Raw genomic sequence first — 24,252 nt, forward strand, 5'->3', positions numbered from 1 at the left:
AAATAACAATTAAACGCTGGGCGTTCAAATTTATTTCAGGTTTTTCAAATATTAAGGACAAAAACAAACAAGGATTCCATTAGTTTTTTTAACACGATTGGTCAAATCAATTAGTATCGATTCGAGGGAATTTATAATCAAAATACTTTTGTTCTCCGAAATACTGGTATTTCAAATTTGATAAATTACTTGCCCCCAAAACACAAATCTCTTGCAATAATTTCATGCGACAACCACTTGCAAATAATGTTAGCATCGCTTGCAATTTTGCAGTTATATAAAATCACTTCATCTCTTGCTATACAATGCTACAAACGGGTCTTTCCACGTCAGATTTACAACCAAAATGTTTATTCCTTTCAAAAATTTTCTTCCATTTTTTAGCTAAAAATAATCGACACATATTTTTTGTTTTGAGAGAATATGATATTTCTTTCAAGTTATTAGTTTTTGAGTTTTTTAAGTTTATAAAATTGAACATTTGTCAATCACTGATAACTTGGAAACGAATCGATAAATCGAAAAAAAAAATTTCGTTTTCGTATGAGCCTCCCGAAAAAAATTACTTTTTTTTGTTTAATAACTTATTAAATCTACAGTTATTAGAAACAAATCGATTTTTTAAAGTTGGTCCAAATTTTTTTAAGTATTAAGGATCATGTTAAAAAAAATTGCGTAAAAATTTGGGAGTGGATATCAAAATACTTTGCTAGATATTGCAATTATAAACTTAAAACATGGCAATTTTACACCGTCCAGTGATAGGCCAGTTATAATTGAAATATCTCGTAAAATACTTCGAGTTACATTCTGAAATTTTCACACAATCTTCTTAATATAATTATGTTATCAAAAAAATGCTTTGCGAGGCTACTTTAAAAATGATTTGCTTCTAACATTTGCAGAATTAGTCTCATTCCACGTCAGATTTACAACTAAAATTTTATTTCCCTTAATTGGTCAATATTCTTCGGTAAACTCATTTAAAAATGCAACTTTTTTATTTATTTTTTTTTTTGAGTCCGAGACTAGCTGGCGGTTGGAGTAAGTTGGGGGAATCCCTTTTTCTCTGTTTCTATTAGACATATATCGCTGCCTCTTCTTGTGTACCTCAAGTTATGTGAAACCCGTTATCCAATGTGGTTTTGTTGCAAAACGATTTGTTTGGTGGAAGTTGTGGGCGATATTGTGTTTTCGAGCATACCAAATAAATTTTCTAAATTTTAAATACTTTGCGTTATTTAGGGTGCCGAATTTCCCGAATGATTATATTTTACGATAGCGCGTGAAAAGAGCTTTCAGTATCCGTATAGATATTACATCTATCCACAAACAAAAGTTATTTTTTAAAAAGTTTTTAATAAAATATGCGGTTGGGGTAAGTTGGCGGTGCCGTACACGGGGCAAGTTGGCGGTATTAGTGCAAAAAAAATCATCAAAAAAATTTATTTCTGGAATTCACTCCAAAGTAAGAAAATCTTTTTCTTGTGTATCTCGCCAATGTAGGAGACATTTAATCCGGCCAATTTTATGAAGAATTTGCTTTTGAATAGGGTGTACGCATCAAAGTCAATTCCGGGGTATTGAAACTGAAATATAATAGCAAATGTCGGTTAATACACAGTTTTCTCGAAAAGACATTCAGTACGTTCCAAAAGGACCCTTGAAGTAATTGAATCTTGATTGCTTAGTTTTTGGCGTATACTCACATACCGCCAACTTACCCCGAGGCCGGGGTAATTTGGCGGATTTTCCGCGTCACATATTTTTGTCTCTAAAATGGAGTCAATGCTTCAAACACTTGTTTCCAACAGTCTTCTCTTTCATGCCGCGTATTCTATTTTGTAAGATCTACCTACATCAAAGCGATAAAAATTGAAAACTGAAAACACCGCCAACTAGCCCCGGTCTCCCCTATCGTTTCCGAGCTATCAGTGATTGAAAAATGTTCTATTTTTTAAACTTGAAGAGTTGAAAAACTAATAACTTAAAAAAATCATATTTAGCCAAAACTAAAAATGTCGATAAGCTTTAGCTAAAGAATGCAAGAGAAAATTCTAAGGAATAAAAATTTTGGTTGTAAATCTGACGTAGAATGACCAATACGTTTCTTCAACACAACTGTCAAAGCATTGCCACCACAATCACGGGCCTATGGTTGTTATAATAATGCACAGCCAGTTTTTATTTACCGCCTACTTTTTATTAATTCCTCACCAACATCATTAAACGCAATATAGTGGCTCATTCATTACACACGAGACCGCTTCGAATTGCGGATGTGCTGATTGTACGAGCTTTAACGCTCTGTTCTCATATACAAGAACAGAATAGTGCTATTAGTCAGTGCTACGATGCGCAAGAGCATAAGGTCAAATTTGAGTGAGTCCGTTACATTTTCATTAATCGTGAAATCGTCCAAGTGTTTATATATGACTTTTATCCACTCATAATTCTATAGTGTCATGGGTGAATGGATAAAGTATTGGTTAGTGATCTGCTCGTACGGGCTCGTTTTTCAACGCCAGCAGTCTTTTTTGTCCAACGCATATTGATCAACAATACACATATATATATATATATATATTCGTTTTTTCTGTTTCTTGCAATACATACAAGGAAGCTTCTTGCAAATTTTGCACATTACCAGAGCGCTTGCAATTTTTGCTCGTATTTATTGCATTAATGTAATTAATGCGATTCTTACCGGGTACGTTTTGGGTGTACAGCTTTGGGAAAGGTTTCCATTTGAATTTCCCTATACTATCAGTTGGAGTGTAAATTTAAAAGTTCTTTAAAATATTTGTATAGCGGAATACTTCTTTTCAAAGTAATACTATGTTCACACTACAGAGTTAAAACATGTTATAATAATTGGTAACAAGAAAAACGTCATCAAGATAGCGTTAAAACACGTTTTAACTCGTAGTGTGAACGTAGTATAAGTCTCTCGAGAATATTTCAAAAGATATAGTGCTATAACTAATTCAGATTTAGCCGAAATATCAATACACCAACAACGTAGAATTACTAAATTAGCAAGCTTTTTTAGTGGAGCCTTTTACCAATTTTATTAAACAATTTGAAATTATGCTGCAGATGTTTAGTATTAAATCTAGACTGGTATATGAAACCAAACATGCACCCAAATTTCACTTTTCGTGCACAAATTTCAATATTCCTAAGATAATTAGATAATCTAATTTGCTTTTTTCGATTAAGGGGGCGATATTATCCAAACCTTTCCAAAAAATTCTATTTTTCTTATGTAATTGAGCGACCGAAAATAAAAGTCGCAAGGACAGAACATGCTTCGTAAAACCCGTTTCAAATATATTGCAGTATAAAAATTTATAAGGATATAAACTACAAGCATAAAAATCGCACCGGTATTTTCCTCTGTAAGAGTCGGATAAAAAAACCTTCAGTATGACAACCAGATTTTTTTTCCGGTTTTTATGCTGAGATTTTTATTTCCGATGCTGACAAAGTAGTTTTTGTCAGCCGATTTTTAATCTTAAACATGACGATATATGGATGCTCCTATGAACGAATTGTTTATTTTTAACCGATTTTTATAGTGGTGGTTCAGTCTTGCTGAGTTTTACGGGTTAAGATTTTTAAGCGATTCTTATGCTGAAGGATCTCCGTTCGATTTTTAGGCTTGAAGTTTATTTCCGATTTTCATATTCTAATATATTTGTTTTTAATCATGGACTTAGCGTCAGCCCGGTGCATTAGTCAAGTGCCGTGGTTCTGAAGAGACGAAGTCGAAACGCAAACATCTGGACTAATTCCGCATGATTCTATTTTGCATTCGCTGTAACCTCAATTTTTGTATTTGATTGACTGGAAACAAAATGGATAGCAGAAGTCAATATGTGAAATAATATATTTATATGGGGACGGGCATAGTGTAAATCGATTGCCTTGTACGCAGCTCACCTGGGTTCGATTCCCAACCCCACACATAGGGTTGGAGATTTTCCCAAAAGAGATTTTTCTAACACGAAAAGAGGCGAATAACCCAAAGGTTAAAATCGCTATAATCAAAATAAAATATATATTTATACAGTAAAGTCTTACAACTGATTGTTAAATCATTTTTCATACGACACAATATACCATACTTTTTAGCAATCTTTTTGATGACATTGTCGACGTGAGACTTGAATGTTACCTTGTTATCAATGATTATTGCAAGATAAATAATCTCACCATTTATTTCAACGTTATTCTTTAGGATATTGCATAACTCTTTGCTGTTGTTTTGGTGTTGATCGATTTTCCTTTAAATATACATACTCACATATGATCTTTTTCAAATTTTGTAGAACTAATAGTGACGTTCACTATTAGTTCTACAAAATTTCGTTTACTTTTATCCCTTTTACGTTTCAGGCGTAAAAGACCTAAAGAGGACTAACTGTTCGAGTTATTTGAATTAACATACTGTTGAAAAACCAATCTTTTCGTACATTAGGTGTCAGTTCAATTGAGAGGCCGCGTGCAACGCCATTAGACCAAATATTTTTCAATAAGTTGTATTTACGTATTTATGCTTTACAAACATGTTCTGGCCACCAACAATCGTGACCTTAAAACGAGGTCAGGTCCTTTCGATGGATCAGCAGCAACAAAACGTCCTTTTCACTTACAATGCGGCTAGGAATACTTATGTAATACAAATACTCATCTGATTGACCCGTAGTGTCACTACTAAAAACTCTGCGAAAGAAATTAGCAAATAGGATCACGACTTCAGGGAGATTGCGCATTTGAGTTTCCAATAAAAACGTCAGCGTGAGAACTACCCGATTGTTTTTTGCTATTAACAAAGTTTCAAAACGTTGCAGGGTAGGATTGAAAGGACTTTCAATTTATTGCTGTATGAAGTGCCAAAAAGAGTTGGATCCATAAGCAGAAGTTGTTATGCGCACAGGCATAAAGAATCTCCTTCCAACGATACAATTCAGTCGTTTGAATAGCGGCATTCGCAATACTCGTTAAGGCCCTGCCTGATGGTTTGTGAGAGCACGTCAAACTTACCGTGCCGTGATAGATAGGAATATCTACAATTACTACGTAATTCCGAAGAATCAAAAAGTCGGTGCAGATATTATTATCTTTCATATTTTGTACACGGTTGAAATACTCACAAAAAGCGCAATCCCGGGCGGTATCGTACAGCAGCTCGGTCTGTTGAAGAGTAGTTTTGTTTTCGCCTGCTTTTTTACGAAAAGAAAGCTACATCGAAAGTCTTAGTCAGATTTTTGCGCTTAATGTTTATATCCGATTTCTACATTCTAATATATTTAAAGCGGGATTTACGAAGCAGATTCCGAATGTCGCTCATGTGAGCGATCAATTAGCATGCATTGATCTTTGGTGTCATTTCAGCACTGAATTAGCGCATACGTTGAAAGGGAATAAAATTGCCTATAATTTCGTCAAGCATGTTACTATTCCATCTCTAACATGTATACGCCAGAGATGAAAGAGTCTGCTAATAATATAGTTACCAATAAACCTACGCAAACCTAACTGGATCGTAAAAATTTTGAGATTATAATAGTATATAATGTTGCTTCTCAAAAACGGACATTACTCAAAAATTTCATCGAGGCTACATTCAGAGTTTCTGCCATATCGTAAATATGAACTAAATTCTACTATTTTTTTCAAACGATTTTAAAACATGATCTAACAGCTTTGTGTAATGTTCTAATTAAGTAGCTGAAAATCAACAAAATCACTTCATTTTATCATGTTCAAAGCTACATAATGTTAAGCTAACGCAAATAGGCTAATTCAAAAGATAAATTTCCTGTGAAATTTGTTCTGAAACTCGCCACATATGCAATACTATTGGTAGGTTATAAGTGCTCATATGGGCATTTTTTCTTATTTGCCCGACTAAATGTTATGGTTAATACAGTTATATCATGTAAACTCGATAAAAAACTAAAAAAGAAATATTGAAATCTATTACTTACCTATCGCTGTCTTGTTCAGACCCTCTCCTTTATACAAAAACTGTGCTACGTCCTGTGGGTCCATCCTGAGGAGCTGGTTTTCATACAAAAATTCAATGCCTGCGAGGAGAAAAAGTGAAATCTTTTAACAATCTTTTAATAGATGAAACACAGAGCCCCACCCACAACTACAAACAGACAACGGGGAAGAATGCCACATAAAACAATGAACATTCCATTAAGCAATACATACATCTGCTCTCAGTAGAACACAAAAAGGCCTCATTTGCTAGCAGTATCCTGTGCTTTGAAGGTTTTCTATAACGTATCGAACGTTTCCTGTGCAGCATATGCAATTATGCAGTTGGTTGGAGGCACACGCTCCGATCAAACGAGGCGAGAAGAATAGCAGCACCATCATTGGGCTAAGAAGAGCGAAAAACCTTCCAGCTAGACAAACAAGTTGTGACAAACGAGAGCAATGCTGCTGTTCATTGAATCCGGTCGTTTAGGGATAGATCTGGCCAACCGACGACGGCTTGCAATGAAGTTGGATACGGCTGCCTACAGGCCATATTTGTCATTCATTTCACCTCACCACCCGCCCTTTTTGGAGGAGTAGGCAGCTTTTATCTGCTAAAAGAGTGAACTTTATGCTCACTCATGTCTACATTCTCAATAGGGTTAATTCGATTTTATCGAACGAGTGCCTTTAATCATCATGGCATACCACTGCGGGATCGTACACAACCGATCACCGCTACATATACATATACATATAGGTGACACATACGGTAGAAATATGTGTGGATTAAATTGTTTCTGCTTGATAAACTCTTCTCATCGTGGTTCTGGGCCATTAACTTTGCCGAACTGGGTACAATTAAAATGCGAACTTACAAATTTTGCGGCTGGCAGGAAGTAGGTATGTAAGTACAAGCGGCATGCGTTCCGAAGGTAATAATTCAGCCTTACACAATGTTTTGACGTTGCCTGGTCGTGAGTTATTCCAATTCGTGGAAACACTTTTATGATAGCAAATAGCCAATCCTTTAGTAAAAATACTAAATGAGTCATGCATAGTAGTGCCACAACAAACGTGTTTCACTCAGAAAAATACTTTCTTTGAATGTTTTGGGACTATAAGATTCGGACAATGTATAACAATGTAAGAATGCAACTAATAAAATATCTAAATACGTTTAAAAGACGTGAATTAAATTTATCGTATTTTGTACACTAACAACTGTTTAACTTGATGTCTAATAAAAGCTACATAAGTCTGTCTAATTTCCGGAGTCGAATTGACTTCTGTCTACTGATAACTGATACTACAATTAAAAAACTTCTCAGAACTCAATCGGCTCTCGAGACGAAAGGAATTATTCCCGAGCAAAGTCTGATATCAAATTTAAAACTAAATTCTATGTTGTGATGTAGTAAATAATGATTGCTCAGTTTGTCATCGTTTTGGTCGTTTACGGTTAAAAGATCAAATGCCGTATGATATCCAGTATCTCTCACAGTATTTTAGTAATGCATTGACCTACTGGGTTTCTGTTCCCATGTCGTAAGAGGCGACTAACAACAGCTGTGATTGTGGTCCACTGGGAGGTTGATAACAGTCTATTACCTTTCTCTGAAAAAAACAGCCTAGAGGCCGTGTGACATCCGGCGAGTATGAGAACCAAGAATTGATCCACTGGGTTCCTTCCTGCTCCCAGGTCGTAAGAGGCTACCGAAAATAGAAATCCTCAAGTCTATGTGTTTCTCCGTGCCGGGGACTGAATGGCTGGCAGGACTAAAATATGCCAGTCACGCACAGAGTTTCCCTAGCTGTGTTACGCGAATCTCAGACAAAATGGACGTTTGTTTCTTCGCGAATCGTGGGATTCAAATAATGCTCATGTCTCTAATACACACTTCGCGGTTCGCTAGAGGTGATTGGAAGCCAACGTGTTTGGCATCTTCTATTTCCTGTACAACAAGAGTTGATGATGAAATGTGTAGTGCTGTAGTCAAGTATGGTTAGAGGCACAAATTAATCTTCAGTATAAACGTACAGCAACTATGAATCTATCCCACCTTAAACAAGTAGGAAAAGCTTCTATAGCTTTGGTTCAAGAAACGTATTTCCATAAAAGAAACTTCTAGCTACTTACCCTGTCTTCGTAGCTTTCAACAAAAATGGCATGATAAATCCAGGTGAAATACCTGGTGCATGTATACTTGCGAATACTGCTATCGTCCATTTTGTAAACAGCACTAGGTCAAAGAGTACCTTCATATATCATGAACCGGATACACACAATGCTTAGCAACCGACAACTGTGCTTATCGTTATAACAAATACAGATGAGGAAACTGAGTGCCTGCGGATGTTTTCAAGGTGGTGTGCTGTCACCACTTTTATGGAATCTTTCCACCGACAGCTTGTTGAGGAAATTGAATGAGCTTGGGTTTCCGTGTCGCCGATGATTAGCATATAATTCTCACCGGTATTTGCATCAACACACTTTTTGATATGATGCAGAAAGCCTTATATGTTGTTAAGCAATGCGGGACTATCAGTTAATCCAAACAAAACATCAACGGTGCGTTTCAAGCAACGAAGGATTATAATCGGAGCTCGCTCGTTGCAGTTCTTTGACTCTGAAATTATTGTCACAGATCAAGTTAAGTACGTTATTGACTCCAAACCTAATTGGACAGCTCACATCGATTTCAGAATCAAGAAAGCTTGCATGGCCTTCGGCCAATGTAGACGAGCTTTCGGCAAATCTTGGAGTTTCAAACACAAGTGCGTACAGCAGATCTACACAACAATTGTAAGGCCAATACTGGCATAAGGGTGCCTTGTTTGGGGGCAGAACTTCTCACTTCATAATAAAAGCCATCTTCAGAGGATGGTCTTAATGGCGATGAATGGTGCGTTCAAGACAACACCTACTGCTGCTCTAGAGGCAATATAATGTTGAATATAATACCACTGTAGTCATAAGATTAGTGGGCTCTGAAACGGTAACCCAATAGATCGTGCATCTAGCCACACAAGATTGTGGCCTCAAATGGTTACTTGGGATGAGTATACACTTGCTCCCAGAGACCTTACACTCACATGTAGTTTTCCTTTTAGAACTTTCAATGTAAGAATTCCTCTTCGCGGGGAGTAGCTGTCTGGCTGGATGGAGTGACAACTTGAAGAATGCGTAGTTTGTTATACTGACGGGTTTTTGATCGATGGCCGAGCTGGTGTTTATTGTCGTGAAATGAGAGTACACCAATGTCATTCGCTTGGTGGATACTGTACCGTATTCGAAGCAGAAATCTTTGCGGTTCTGTGCGGTGGGAATTTCCGACAAAAAATCTATTTTTGCATTGACAGGCTGCCCTGAAAGCACTTTATTCGGCAGATTCGAGATCGAAATTATTACTAATTTTTCACATGTTGAACTCAAATCAAAGAACTTAGCATTTCAAATGCTATCTTCCTTCTATAGGTACCGGGTAATATCGAACCAGTTCAACCGTAGCTTGCAAACTTGCGTTCAAACAAAAACTTCTCTGTCGGAATCCCGTGGAATATTGGGCTGAATTGCGATTAAGGGTTATATATGACCCTAAATAACGCAAAAACTGTATTTGAAAAAGGGCGCGGAAAATTCAACTGGACAATTTAGTAAAATTTTAAATACGAGTTCTCCGGTTTTTTTAATATGATTCTAAATGTCGTGTTAAATAAAAATTCTTTTAACAAAAATTCTCTGTAACTTTTGACACCAAGTTCGATAGTGTGGATTGTTCAAAGGCTACGCAAAAACAATGGATCGTAGCTATAACTATATAGCTATTTTTAACGTTTCCATACAAAGAACCTCTACAAAAACATACCAGATTATTGCAAACCCCCTGGATTTACCATCGATTGGGTATGATTTCCATGCATTAAAAACTAGCATGAAACTTCAATATGTATCTGGAAGAAATGAATCTGTTAAATGGCTGCAAAAGTTGTTCTTCAAGTACACGCACAGAAATTTAGCTAGGTTGAATTAACAAAATTGTTTGTTGAATTCAACTTTTGTAGTTTGTTGAACCAACAATCATATTTGTTTTATTAATAATCATGTTTGATTGAATCGTCCATGATGTTGTTGGATTCAACAAATTATTTTGTTGATAGTGTGTAAATTTTATTAAACGTGTAAAAGTAATTCACAGTGTAAAATTGTTTTAATTTTTCACACGCAGAAAAAATTTTAGTAAAAATAAACAAATTTTGGTTTTAAATAACAATTTTCCCGTTTGATATAGTGACAAACAAGATTCAGGTTTGATTCAATCAATACTGTTGGTTGAAATTACCAACTAATTCATTTGTTGGCTTTTCAGTAGTTTCAACAAATATTTCGTTTGAAACAACAAAATCATGTTAAGTTTAACCGAACAAACAAGTTTGAAGGAACAAAAACAAATCTTTTGTATCAACCAAAGAAAAAAACAACTCAAATTTAGTTGAAATTAAACAAAGATTCTGTTGGTTTTTAACAAAGGGATCAGTTAGATCTAACAAATTTTATTTTGATTCAACAATGTTTCTATTTAAAATGTAAACAGAAGTATTTGTTGAACTAAACCAAATACATGCTTTTGAAAAACGCCCATTTCAGTTTGAAACAGTCATTCGCCACGTTTTAGATTCAAAAAGGCCTGATTCTTCTGCGTGCATGTGGCTAAAATAGTTTAAGAATTTATTGTGGGCTTGCGGGTAGTTGGAGCATTCATCAGTAAGTATTTCTGAAAATTATTTTGAAACTATAAATGACGTCTCTTTATTTTCAGCAAATAACCACAACCTACATTCCTGAGCATCGACAGCAAGAACGTGGAAGAACTGATCCTCCGTTCTAGGCGGAACGCGCCGAATTCATCCCCGGGATGGATAATTAGGGTCGAATTGAGGTACTTATATCATATCAATCAATTGATAATAAATTAAATCTGTTTAATTGTTTTTAATGACTTTTTATTTTATTTTAAAACTTAATATTTAATGTTCTGTCAGTTCAACAAAACTGGTAGTTGATTCAACAAACAATATTGTTGATCCAACCAAAATTATTGTTGAGGTAACAAATATGTCAAATCACGGTAATAGCTATCACGATTGTAGAATCAACAAACATTCCGGGTTGAAGTCAACAAAAATGTTTGTTAGCCCTCAGATAACAAACATGTTGGTTGAGTTCGACCCAATATTTTGTTAAATGTGCAATCCATTTTTCTGCGTGTAGTATATGTCGGGACTATGGCAATCAGTTTGCAACACAGCTGCGAATGACGGAATATTTGAATGTCCGGCGTCCAAAAGGGGCTGACCCACATTTTACATTTTTTGCAGAAAATGGAAAAAAATTCCGCATTTCCAAATAAGTATTGTTTTTATTGTAAAAATACACGTTTTTATTAGTAGTTCATTGACTCATGTTATCTATAAAAAATAAAATTATTATATGTACTACTTTTCAATTCACGAGCATTTTCGTAGCTCGAGGGGGTAACCCCGGGGATACCTAGCGTTCAAAAGGAGCACCCACAATTCACACGTCCTTTCCTTATCTTTTGTTTTAGAGTTATGATGTCTTTAGCAAAATTGTTACATGCCATCTAACGCTTTATTTGATCATTTCATATTAGTTCAGAATTCAGTCGCTGGGGAGGCGCCGTTATCAACTTTTTAATAGAACGAGATAGAAAAATGGGGTCTACGGCAAAGTTGTATGTCCAGTAATTACAAAAATATATCTTCTGAAGATACCTGAAGATGTAGGTTTTGAAATATGCCGCATTTTTGAAAACATAATCTGTCAGTAAATGTTTTAACTAAAAATTTCTCTATCTTGAAACATACAGAACCTACAAAGTTTGCAACTTCAGAAGATATGTTTAAAATGATAGGACCTACAACTTTCTCGAAGACACCACATTTCTATCTAGCTTCATTAAAAAGTTGATAACAGCGGCGCCCTAGCGACTGAATTCCGAGCTAGTGTGATTCAACCAAGTAAAGCGCTAAGTGCCACACAGCAACTTTTCCGAAGACACCATAACTCTATAACGAAAGATAATAATTGATTCCACGTTTTTTAACTTTCCGACCACAATGTACCGTTTTTCTCTTAATCCCTTATTGCTCGGTCAACTTTCAATATAGAAACATGACACTTTCACTGGATTTTTCGAATAAATATTCTCAATAATATACATTTGTGCAAGAAATATATATTAGATAGAAAATAGGCATACATAGCACGTGTGTGAGCGGCCCTCACCTTCAGGAACGACTGTTTGGGCCGAAACGTCAACGTACAATGCAATCCAACTAAAAACAGTATTATATCAAGTGCACCGACATGTGAGCTACAACCTAAAATTTACTGATTTCGAATCAATAGACTACTTTTCCTTAAAACCTAGGAAAACAAACGAGAAAACTTGAATTTCCATAAGACTCAGTGTGGGGTTAGCCCCTTTTGGACACCAACTAGTACTAGGGTTACCTCCAAGGTCAACTTTGACTGCTAATAGCAAAAAATCTAAAAATTAGTTGAAAATTCTTAAATAGCAGTACACTGATTACTTAGAACTATCAAAAAATGAAAAAAATGTCGATTTTGGAAAAATGTGGATTATACCCCCTTTTGGACGGCAGCCATTCATTTGTCAGATTCCAAGCGAAATACCTCATCTGCAATTGAAATTTCGAATAAATGGAACATCTGAAACATGTTTGACAAACGTTTGCAGGTATTTGTATTTATCAATTTCAAAGCCCCAATGATGTCTTAATGCTAAACTTATTGCTAACAGTCAAATCGTTAAAAAAAATGATAAAAATAATAACAATACAGTGAAAAAAACAACAATAAAGGAATCAGCCGAAATTAGCGGGTCCGTTGAAGGTTCTGTAAAATCGTAGACGTAGAGTTGGGCGAGACAAATTAAAGTCGAAAGCTGATGCGACTCGGTTGAAGATCCTTTGTAGGCCAGTAATAGCCCCGTGCATGCTATAATTAGTGCGCCGAAATGGCAATCGGAGCATGAGGTTGTTATGCGTTGTTCGAGGTGTGACATTCATGTTAATTTGCTCCAAGATGGCTGGGCAATCCAGATGACCTCGCAAAGTATCAGCAACGAACAAAGCCCTTGCTGTATTCTTTCGAACAAGCAAGGGCTCCAAATTAATCAGCTGGCACCAGCTTTCGTAACTTGGCAGACGAACGGGATCTCTCCACGGCAACCTACGAAGCGCAAAACGTAAAAAGCGTCGTTGCACGGACTCGATTGTCTCAACACCGTTGCTATAGTTTGGGCTGCCAACTTCGCAGCAGTACTCCAGGATTGACCGCGACAAAGAGCAGTACAGCGCTTTGAGACAATAAATGTCCGTAAAATTTTTCACTATCCTGAAGATGCATCCCAGCATTCGAGATGCTTTGCTAACTGTATAGGAGACGTGTTGTTTAAACGTATGTTGCGAGTCTAGTATCACTCCTAGATCCTTCACCTGACTAACGCGTTCAATTTCAGTATTCAGTAGACGGTAGTTAAAACAAACCGGCTCTTTTTTTCGTGAGAACGATATCGAAGTTTTCAAACTGTCGTTGGAGTAATCTACAATCTTCAATGGAACAGATGAGAAGAAACATCTTGAGATCGTCTGCGAAGGACAGGCGTGGAATCTTCAGAACTAGATGAACGTCGTTGAAGTAAAGCAGAAACATCAGCGGTCCCAAGTGACTTTCCTGGGGTACTCCTGACGTAGAAGTAAATGTGGGTGCCTGATAATCTCCAATGACAACCACTATTTCTTGACCTGAAAGGTAGGATCGAAACAACTGGAACAGACTACCGTTAATTCCAAATCTCTCCATTTTAGCGATTCGCATGTCATGGTTCACTTTGTCAAACGCGGCCGATAGGTCTGTATAGATAACATCGGTTTGAGCGCGACGTTCCATACTCTCTGTTATGTAGCATGTTAGGCAAAGCAGGGTAGTCGTTGTCGAACGCCCAGACGTGAAATCATATTGATCGTCACTTAGGTACTGTTTGCACTGAGCCTGAAGAGGTTCCATAATCACCAGCTCGAACAACTTCGAGACAGCACTCAATGAAGTAATTCCCCGGTAATTATTGACGTCTCGCTTATTACCTTTTTTATGGACTGGGAACATATTCGCGGACTTCCAGCAGGATGGAAAGATGCCACTGGCAATAGATGCTCTAAAGATGCGAAGAAGTGGAGTCGTTTAAACGTCGATGTGCCTTTTCAAAAGTATTGAAGGGAAGCCATCGGGTCCTGGAGTGAAAGACGATTTTAACCGAAAACAAGCTCTGGTAATCATCGTTTCATTTACATCGATAGCGATTAGAGTTTGGCTGTGTAGCAAACAGTTACGTAGTCGGTAATAGTGAAACACTGACTTCCAACGTTTATCAATTTTTATGTTTACACATGCCTGTTATCTATGTGGTTAATATTCCACTCTTTTAACGCAAAGAAAAAACTATGCAATATTTTAAGTATATTTGCATACATATATTTAAACAGGTTTTTTTTCTATGTGAACATAAAAAACAAGAAATTGAAATATTTATTAGAGACTAGAGAAAATGTATTTTTTCGGGAGAAAATTTTGACTTCGATGTGCTATAAAAATATTTCAAATATCATTGTCCATCCAGATACGCACAGATGTACGAACAACAAACAATATCTCAGACATTCAGCTTATCAAAGCATTTAGACAAAGAACGAACTATATTGTAAGTACAAGAACTATGTATCAACCCAAAACCAGACTAATCATGACATTACAAACTAGTTTCCCCTGAAGATGATGCCAAAAAGTATCGAAACGTCGGACAAATATTAAAATTCGTTCCATTATTTATCGAAAGACTGACAAAGCCGTTAAAAGAAATCCTATATAGTCTAATGGTTTTAAAAGTGGTAAACATACCTTTCTTTGGATCCATGTTGAATTTCTTACGACCTAGCGCCATCTGCTTATCTTTATTGGAATGTTTGTTCTCCTCCTTGTTTTCGTGTGCCCTCATCTCGGACTCTACCTCATTCAGTTCATCATTTATTTGCTGTGCAAATGATAAAGATAAAAAAATGTAAATAAAATTTTCATAACGTTGGAGTTATATATCTTGGACTTCGGCAAAATGTAGTGCATATTCGTGATTTTTAAAGTGTATAATTATAGTTTTTTACAAAAACTAGTGGAAATTGACAAGAGCCGCTCGCGGCAACGGCTGTAGCTCTGGTAATATTTACTATTTTCACATTATATTTATGTAAAAGCATACGAAATATGTTTTGATTTGTAAGAGGTTTTAACAATACACTGAAAATGCGAAAAAAAAATCACGAAATTCAACCGAGTTGAAAGGTATATAACACTTTAACTGATAAAAACGATCAAATATTCTATAGCGAAAAAGAAACACAATCTGGAGCCATTCAATTATCTCAATTACCTTCTTTCGATGAGTTGAGCTGATGCTTCTTTTGTGGACTAGATTAGATTTGTTCTTACAGTTGTTGCATTTTCGCAGAACTTTTGGTGTCGAACTGGCCGAGTTGGCATGAACAGCGGACATGTTGCCCGAATAGTTGCGGTTGAATAAGTCCGCACTATCGTCGATGAAGTCAAAATTGCTATCTTGCAGTATGCTAAACTGTCCCTGCAATTCCAGATCTTTCCCGGTGTTGTTGTTGACTTCTTCTTTGCTAACACTACTGTTCCCACTGCTACTAGGAATTAGTTGTTGAGCCTGTTTGCTTTCCTCGAGCAGCTGTCGCAGGTCGAGAGTGCTATTCAACAGTTCACCATTGTCGCTGAAGATTAGTCCCACGCGGTATGTTTTCTGTTTGTTCACAACCGTCGTTTTCGTGACAGTGGTTACCGTTGTGGAGGTGTAAATTTGCTCCTTACGCCTTGGCCTCCTCCTCAGGCTGCTGGTGTTACTCAACGCGGACAAAGAAACGAGATCCTTGAGATCATTAGCACTATCACTAGTAAGGTTATCGACTGAGGAGGCACTTGAAATCGGATGATGTTTGTTCTCTAACTGACTCCTCGAAACCGTCGTCGTTATCGAGGCGGTCGTTGTTGAAGCAAGACTGGCGGAAGATTCCGGTGAATCCGATGCAAATGATGGAGATGGAGTCAATTTTACCCACTCACAAGTGCATATCGCTCTTTCAGCGGCAGGGTTAGTCAAAGGCGTTAGTACGACACTACTTTCCTCGGGCCGATCAGGTGGTTCACTAGGGGGATTGCTGTCGTACAAACTACTCGATGTCAAGTCGACACAGCTCTTCTGAGTTGGTTTTTCAGCGGCCAGCGCTATCTTCTTGGTTTTCGGTTGTCGTCGTAACGACGAGAACCAATTTGATTTCTTCGCATCAGCACCCGATGTGAGGAACATTTTCGCTGGTTTGGTTTGCCTTATTTTAATTAATTAAAGAACGCCCTGCAAGGGCCAGAACATTCACAGTCGCGTAACAAATGACAAAACGATTTAGTTTTTTGTTTATTTTTGGGATCTCTATATACACTGTACATCACAACATGCTTGATCACATTTCGGGATATGCGATCTGTTCACTTTCCAATCTATATGCACTGTTATTTTTGGCACACAAACACTCATGCCGTACGACGATGAGAATCTGCATCGTCTACGTTATCCTGGGTATTTTCCTCTGCGCTCTCACGGAATCGTTTATTTGGTAGGATTGATTACACTTTTTTACTCTCCGTTTTACTTAGTGATTCTTTCATAACAATTTTTAAATGCCAACCAACTGTGAACGAGACAATAATATCCCACACATATCGTTGTTTATTATTCTTCAACTTGATTGATTAACTGATTTCATTACCAGCAGCTGATCGATCCGAGGCTGTATCCCAATCAAATCATAAAAGCATTCCCATGCAATACTGCAATGGTACCTAGTATAAATATAAACAAAATTTCTGTTCGGCTGAGGCGGGCCCTTCCACGAGCAGCTAAAGTTGGTAAATTACATTCGTGTCCAAATATTGGGAAACTATATTTTCCCGCTTGCTTCCAATTGTGCCTGCGTGTCTGACTGTTCAAAATTCAATGGCAGCCATGGAAATAGTCCATAGAAATAAACAAAATCACTTTCGTTTTGGGAGACTACTACCGCCATGTCACTACTGCAAAACATGATATCACAGGGATTGGAAGGGAATCGCTTCCGCGCAGCTGTTTCAGTGCGTTTCAATATACAGAAAATACGTGCTGCAAAAAAGCATGAATTATAAAATACAAATAAAACAGCATTTAATTGAGAATTCGCGATGAATAAACCTCAGAAGTTGAAAGTGCTATTCGAAATGCGTGTATATCGAATATATTCTGCAGCGTAATGTCGGTAATCGATGATTGTAGTAAAGGACAAACAGTAGCCTATTTTGACATTAAAAATGTCTTACTCCACTATCTGGGGCTAGGTGTCATTCTAAAATCTAAACTATCTCCCATGTAACGAAACTATGTAAGGTTTGCACGATTATAACTCCGATATTACTAGATGGATTTTAATCATTCATACACCAACCGATTCAGAAACACCTAACTTAAATATTGGTAATAATTCAATATCTCCCCAATAAAAGGATTTTTTTGGAAATTGGTAAAATTAAAAAGTTCACGAAAAACGGGAAAATTACCATTCGTGAGGCAGATTTCTCAGACACAGCCGTCAAGAGAGGGCAGCTTAGTTGCTCAATGAAACACGAAAAGTCATAAATAGAAGCAACGCATGTCCGTTTAAATCAGTTGTTGCTCTTATCCCATACGAACAACATCGTCTCCGGGCGATGCAGTAAGCGCTATCGATTTTCGGTAACGTTGGCATTTGCACACACTCGCATCTAAGTGACTAAACCATATACTGTTAGTTTATAAATAGAGGTGACGCGTACCCGTTTTAAATCAGTTTTTGTTCTTATGTCGAACGGGTAAGATCATGGCTGCAGCGTCTGGGCACTATAATAAGCGGTAGACGCTATGCATTTTCGGCAGCGGTGGCCGTGTGCGGATTTTTCGGGTACCAGCACGGTGTCACAGAATGATTTGCAAAGTGGGTGGACGGGGCGGTTTGGATTTAATTCAATACGGTGTGTGCTGCTTAAGGTTGCACAGAGAATGCGCAAAATTCGCAAACCAAAAAAGCAGTTTTTTTCCACACCGTATGTCAGATCTTCATAAAAATCAATCAGCGTATGTAGAATGTTGTTACAGTACTGCTGATTGATTTTTATGAAGATCTGACATACGGTGTGGAAAAAAGCTGCTTTTTTCGTTTGCGAATTTTGCGCATTCTCTGTGCAACCTTAAGAGTGTTGCGTTTGAAAAAAATATATTTATTTTTATGCATGCGTGTGCGTTGTGCGTTGTAACTTGTTAATCCATGTTTACGGCGCTTTGTAGCTGCGTAGGGTAAGAAGCCTATTGGTTTTCATGTTTCATATTTCGGTTATATGTTTTTTTATCAGTAAGGCATCTGACAACGTGCTTCTTGTAGTTATTGCACTGTTCAGCAGCGTAGTATTTTATATAGGAGAGTACACTCCGCTTTCTTTACGCGGATTTTGAAATTTACGCGGTTTTCATTAACGCGTTTTTTTTTAATTTACGCGGTTTTCATTTACACGGCCTGTATCCCCTGCGTGAAAAATCTGAGTGTAATTGCATCGGAAACAATCACATTCCCAGCAGAACTTTTTGTTTTCTAATTTCAAACACTTTTGTTTCGTACTGCACACAACGGAAAATTTTAAAACAAACTTACCGTCCCAGCAGCAGTTGAAGCGGGTGTTCTTTTTCGATTCAAATTCAAGCCATGTCCTAAGCGTTACTGGACTTAAAATTGTTTTCCCAGTTTATCCAGTCAGAATATCTGTCCTACCCTATATATTTAAAACACAGTTCTAATTGCGTTTTAAAGTATACAACAAATAGAACGGTTGGGTATACCAATTTAAATTTTAAAATAAATCTGTTTTAAATTATGAAACAAACCGCTGTACTGAAGATATAATTATTTCAGTCCTATTACCACATAAACCACCTATATAACATAAAACGCTGCAGAATTGGTATAATAATACAATGTTTACACTACAGAGTTATAACACGTTTTAATAATTAGCAACAAGAGAAAATGTCACCAAGATAGCATAAAACCCGTTTTAACTGGTAGTGCGAACGTTGTATAACAATGTAATTTATCAAATAATTTCATTTTTTGCCACCACTAATCGATCAAGAAATACTTAAACTTAAGATTGTTTACTTAAGTTCATTGGTACATTATTGAAAATTTAAATGGAAAATGAAATTTCATATTTCATGGAGAATCTGTATATTTCCGTTGGCGGGCGTGGGCTTCCTCATCACAGCTCTCAATATGGAACTTTTCTTTTGAATATATTTTCTGGATAGACCAGCCTATTTTTACTAGATGGATCAGCCAAATAATGCCAATCACCTAGTGAGATACTTGATTAATTAATAGATTACCGTTAAAAGACCTTCAATACATTATGTTTTGATGGGGAGGGTATATAGCAAATTGTAACATATGAAAACAGGCGAGTGAACAAGAACGTGAGTCGATATGTGTGATAGATAAAAATCATTTGCACGCTCTTGAAAAAAGCTACATTTTTAATGTCACCGTGGTCGTGTCCTGTACACAACCCTTTAATTTTTTTGGAACAAGCATTTGATAATTAATGAGAAATGCAGCTCGTAATCCTTGTTCAAAACCGATTGAATGACATAAATTAGAATTAGAAAAAGACAATATGTAAGAGAGACATCGCGAATATTAAGAGGGAGTGTGTTACACTAAACAACGATAGCTCATTTTTATTTTAACACAAATATTTTTAATAGAAGCACGATATCACGATATGAAATCATATGTTTGTGTTGTAAATAAATTGTAAATAATTGATCTGCATCTGCATCTGCATATACTTAATGTAGGAAATCGTCCCACATTTGCACGATATGGCAGGAAAAAGGTGTTAGATGAAACTCCCTACCCCGGCAGTATTACGCATGAGTTTGCAAACTGGCTCGTGCTGATACAGCTCGAACCTTTTATCTAATCACAAGTCTTTGAACATTTAAACATCTCGCTAGGTATCATCACACATCGTTATTTCAAATCTACTAACTGGGTCCTCTATGAAGAGCGTTTAACGACAAGGTTTAAACTTTCCAACGATTGGACCTCCAAGTGATTTGGATAAGGCCGTGAATGAAACAAACTCACTCGTAGTAGCAACATTCCAAGGTCTTGTCCGCTTCGTGTTATTCGTGTGTTCTAGAGGAATGCCTGGGTGGAATGCCGGCTTTACAATACTTGTTATGTAGAAAAGTTTAGAATAACAGACGTAGAGACGGGTCAGAGGCATGTAAGACGGAACTGCCCTCTCGATCCTCTGAGCGAAGTGGTGATAGGTACATATAAAAAAAAGGTTTTCATAATAAAATTTCTCACATGAAAAAAAACCTAAAAAAGTTTTGTCGTTATCAACAGAGAATTACAAAAAATCATTAGTTTATAGAAATTTTCAGTAATTGAACGAAGGTTTCCCACATATTTTTTTTCGAGGAAGTTGACGATTTTCGCTAAAAGTTCGATTTTTGAGAGCTTTTCATATGGTTTTTGCCAATAGGCTTTGTAATGGTGGTTGAAATTGAATTTGAAACAGGTTTTTCAGTGAACGGCACCTTACCCCAATGTAAAAACTATTGAGGATACATATCAAAACCCTTAATCGACCACTACAATCTTAGCATAGCTTGCATGAATACTACGATGACAATAATTCATATATGGAAGAAAATCTCGAGACCTACATCCCTCAACTTCGTTCTAAATCATGAAAAAATGATACTGTCCAAATTTGGGCAAAATCAGGCAACCCCAACCCCTCTCCCAAAGAGCTTAAGAGGTTCACAAAATCACCGCTAGAGGTCGCTGTAAACATCCGAACACGGACCTCGGAAGGAGTAAAGCTTCTGGAGATATGCCGAACACGTTTGTCAACCGTTGAAGAGTTATTAACGTTTAAAGTTGGATACTACTACTTAACACTCGCAGAGGGTGTTCTCCGCTTATCTCATGTATGTAAACACAAGTAAGGGTAGGGAAAAGTTAGGGTAAACTCATCTCCGAAACGACGAAAGATAGAATGATGTTCCGCAAACTAGTAGAGGAATAAACGGGCTTTTAGTTTCCAATTGAAATCTTCAAAATTTCAAGTAGTGTTCGAAGCAATTTTTCTTGACATTAAATGTGCTTTTGACAACGTGTCTTCGAAAGGTTTTAGAGGCAGTACAAGGTCATGGAGTACCTTTACATATCACGAACTGGATATACGCATTGCTTTGCTACCGACAAGTGTGATCATCGTTAAGACAAGTAGAGATGTCTGCGGATATCCTGAAGCTGGTGTGCTGTCACCACTTGTATGGAACATTGTCGCCGACACCGAAGTATAATAAGCCTGAATTTACAAATTGCCTGAATTTGAAATGAAACAAAATTTCACTGCTCTGGTAAGTTGACGCAGAGATAAGGTAATGAGTCTATTTTGGCCCTATTATGGAGAGAGCACGCACTATTTTTTGAACTACTTCTAAATGAAGCTATATTATCTGTAACCTTTTTCAGAATATAGTATCGGTGTACTGTTTCATAAACATCTATATAATACAATAAACTATATTTCTCCTTAGTGGAGAAAAATTTGGATAAAAACTATTTTTGCTCCATTAAGGAGAAATTTGTTTAAAATGACATTTGCGTGTAAAGGGCACAAAACTTATAACAAGATTAGCTATAGAGTCTGCGTTTCAATTAAAAAAAATCGTCTCGTTGAAATCCGGCACTAACTTAGTGACAGGACAAAGCTAGTGCCGAACTGACACTAATTTTGTTTCTGAGCAAAACCAACGCATTTAACCAAAATCTTGTAAAATCGAAAATAACATTGTGCAATAAAAATTGGACTAAACCGTTTTGCGCGTTAAAGGCACAAGACCTAATTTTAATTAAGTTTTGTTTTTTTTGTGTTTCGAATTCATCTCGTCAGTAACTAGCACCATCTGGGTGTCTAGTTGGACGATGTATCTAAACTAGTACCCAAATTAGCACTAGTTAGACACAAAAATTCCAAACAGTTCACACGACATATGTGAACGCCTAAAGCCACATGTCCCGAATGATGTCCCGGGAAACAAATATAGCAAATACTGACGAGATGAATTCGAAACACAAAAAAAAAACAAAACTTAATTAAAATTAGGTCTTGTGCCCTTAACGCTCAAAACGGTTTAGTCCAATTTTATTGCTTAATACCAGGAGGCGTTTAAATCAAAAGACAAGAGTTCGTCTTTGCTTTCTAGTCAGCAAACCAGAGCTATATTTGCTAATTTGGGTACTAGTTTAGATACATCGTCTAACTAGACACCCAGATGGTGCTAGTTACTGACGAGATGAATTCGAAACACAAACACGTACATTCGTTTTAGTTATGATGGTATTAGCAGCAGAAAGGAATGGAAAAGCAGTGCACGAAAACGAGCGAGAGAGGATAATTTAAATTCTCTTTCTTTCTTTCCACACATCGTATTTCTTATATAGCTTTCTGAAAATTATTTGTTAAGCAATATAAAATGTAAATTTCAGTTTAACTCCTATTAGAACACCATTAACTGGTCCTGTAAAGAACCGTATATTGTTTTATTGCGGGAGCATAATTCAGACGCACTCCCCGCGGACGCGGTGAGCTAGTTTAATGTATTTGGCCTGAAAGTTATGCGCTTGGCGCACTATTTTGCATCCTCGAACAAACCGACCAAGTAGGGGAACTGTGGGTAAGACGGACAGGTAGGGTAAGACGGACACATTGTTATTTTAAGCATATACCATATAAAATTCAATTGTATTATATGTGTATCCTCTCATTATGGATATCCTTGAAATATGAGACACTAAGTAGGCCTTGAATAGTGTTAAACGCGTACAATTTAAGCAAACAATGATAATCAGTAGTGCATCTTCGTTCGGATGTAATTTTTAAGTCTCTGATTTTAAGGTTTATCGAGGAAAAAATCATTTTTTTCGCAGATTTTTTCTTTTATTTCGTTAATGTAACTCTTTAATGTCATCTTCGTGGGCAATAACAGGTAAGTTGATATATGAGTAAATAAGGGCAAACGTTTAAAAAATATGTGTACTGGTGGGGAAAGACGAACAGTCTTGACTAATACCATTGATTCATCCTTTTAGGCATGTCTGGCGTATAGAAACGAAAATCTAGTGACCAAACTGTCAAGCTAGTTGAAGTCTCACACACAGTAGTTTGCAGAATGCATGTTAATGCGACCGAGGCTAAACACCGGATTCCTAGAACCTGGAAAAGGTAGACGACTTCGTGCAGATCCCGCGTTCTGGCTATGTGCAATTGAGGAACTGATATTGCCAATGGTACATTTAATGTATAACTTACGAGCTTTGTATAATAAGTGATTAATGGAAGTAATTGTATAGCTCTCTTTTGAGCAACGGAAAAATGATATTAGAAAATACAACATTTGCTCCAACTCTAAATTGGACCCCAAACGTATTTTTTTCGCCTCAAATTGAACACATATAGAAGAACCACAAAGTCCTCAAAACATGCGTTAGAAACAGAAAATTAGGATATTTTTTGTTGTGATCATCATATCGCCAACATGTCCGTCTTACCCCCACAATATGTCCGTTTCACCCGTAGTCTGGAAAAAGTGCAAATATTTCTTCGTTTTCTATTTCTTTTAAAAAAGTTATTTCTTGATTTTTGTAACTTATCCCCTTTGAACACTTGAAAACCAACATGTGGAACTACAAGATAGAGTATTACATGTTGATAAAAACATGTTTTTACTATGTTAAATTTGAGTATGTCCTTAACATGTCCGTCTTACCCCCAGTTCCCCTAGGCATCATTGGCTTCTCGGGGCATCATTACGACTGAGCTTTGTAAGCGTAGCTCTCCTTTGCAGTCCTGTACAATCTAACGAGCCAGACGCTGGAACGATGGCCTACAGATTAGTTGCTCTGTTGCCCTTTAGTTGGGGCGAAATTCTTGCAGGGCGA

General features: G+C 36.8%; 1 protein-coding gene across 6 annotated transcripts in view; it reads right to left on the reverse strand.

The window, feature by feature from the left end:
* The window catches only part of LOC131682570 (cytohesin-1), a 108,169-nt gene that overhangs the window by 36,756 nt on the left and 47,161 nt on the right, over positions 1–24,252 (reverse strand). For 5 of the 6 annotated variants that reach the window (XM_058964146.1, XM_058964143.1, XM_058964144.1 and 2 more), the window contains exons 2-4: positions 15,528–16,860; positions 15,002–15,134; positions 5,997–6,095 (exon numbers count right to left, since the gene is read on the reverse strand). In XM_058964146.1, the coding sequence (XP_058820129.1) occupies positions 5,997–6,095; positions 15,002–15,134; positions 15,528–16,481 (1,186 nt within the window). In that variant the 5' untranslated portion in view covers positions 16,482–16,860. The remainder of the gene's footprint in view (positions 1–5,996; positions 6,096–15,001; positions 15,135–15,527; positions 16,861–24,252) is intronic. The other variant, XM_058964148.1, reaches the window with a different exon arrangement.

Source organism: Topomyia yanbarensis, chromosome 2 (genome assembly GCF_030247195.1).
Source record: "Topomyia yanbarensis strain Yona2022 chromosome 2, ASM3024719v1, whole genome shotgun sequence".
NCBI lineage: Eukaryota > Metazoa > Arthropoda > Insecta > Diptera > Culicidae > Topomyia > Topomyia yanbarensis.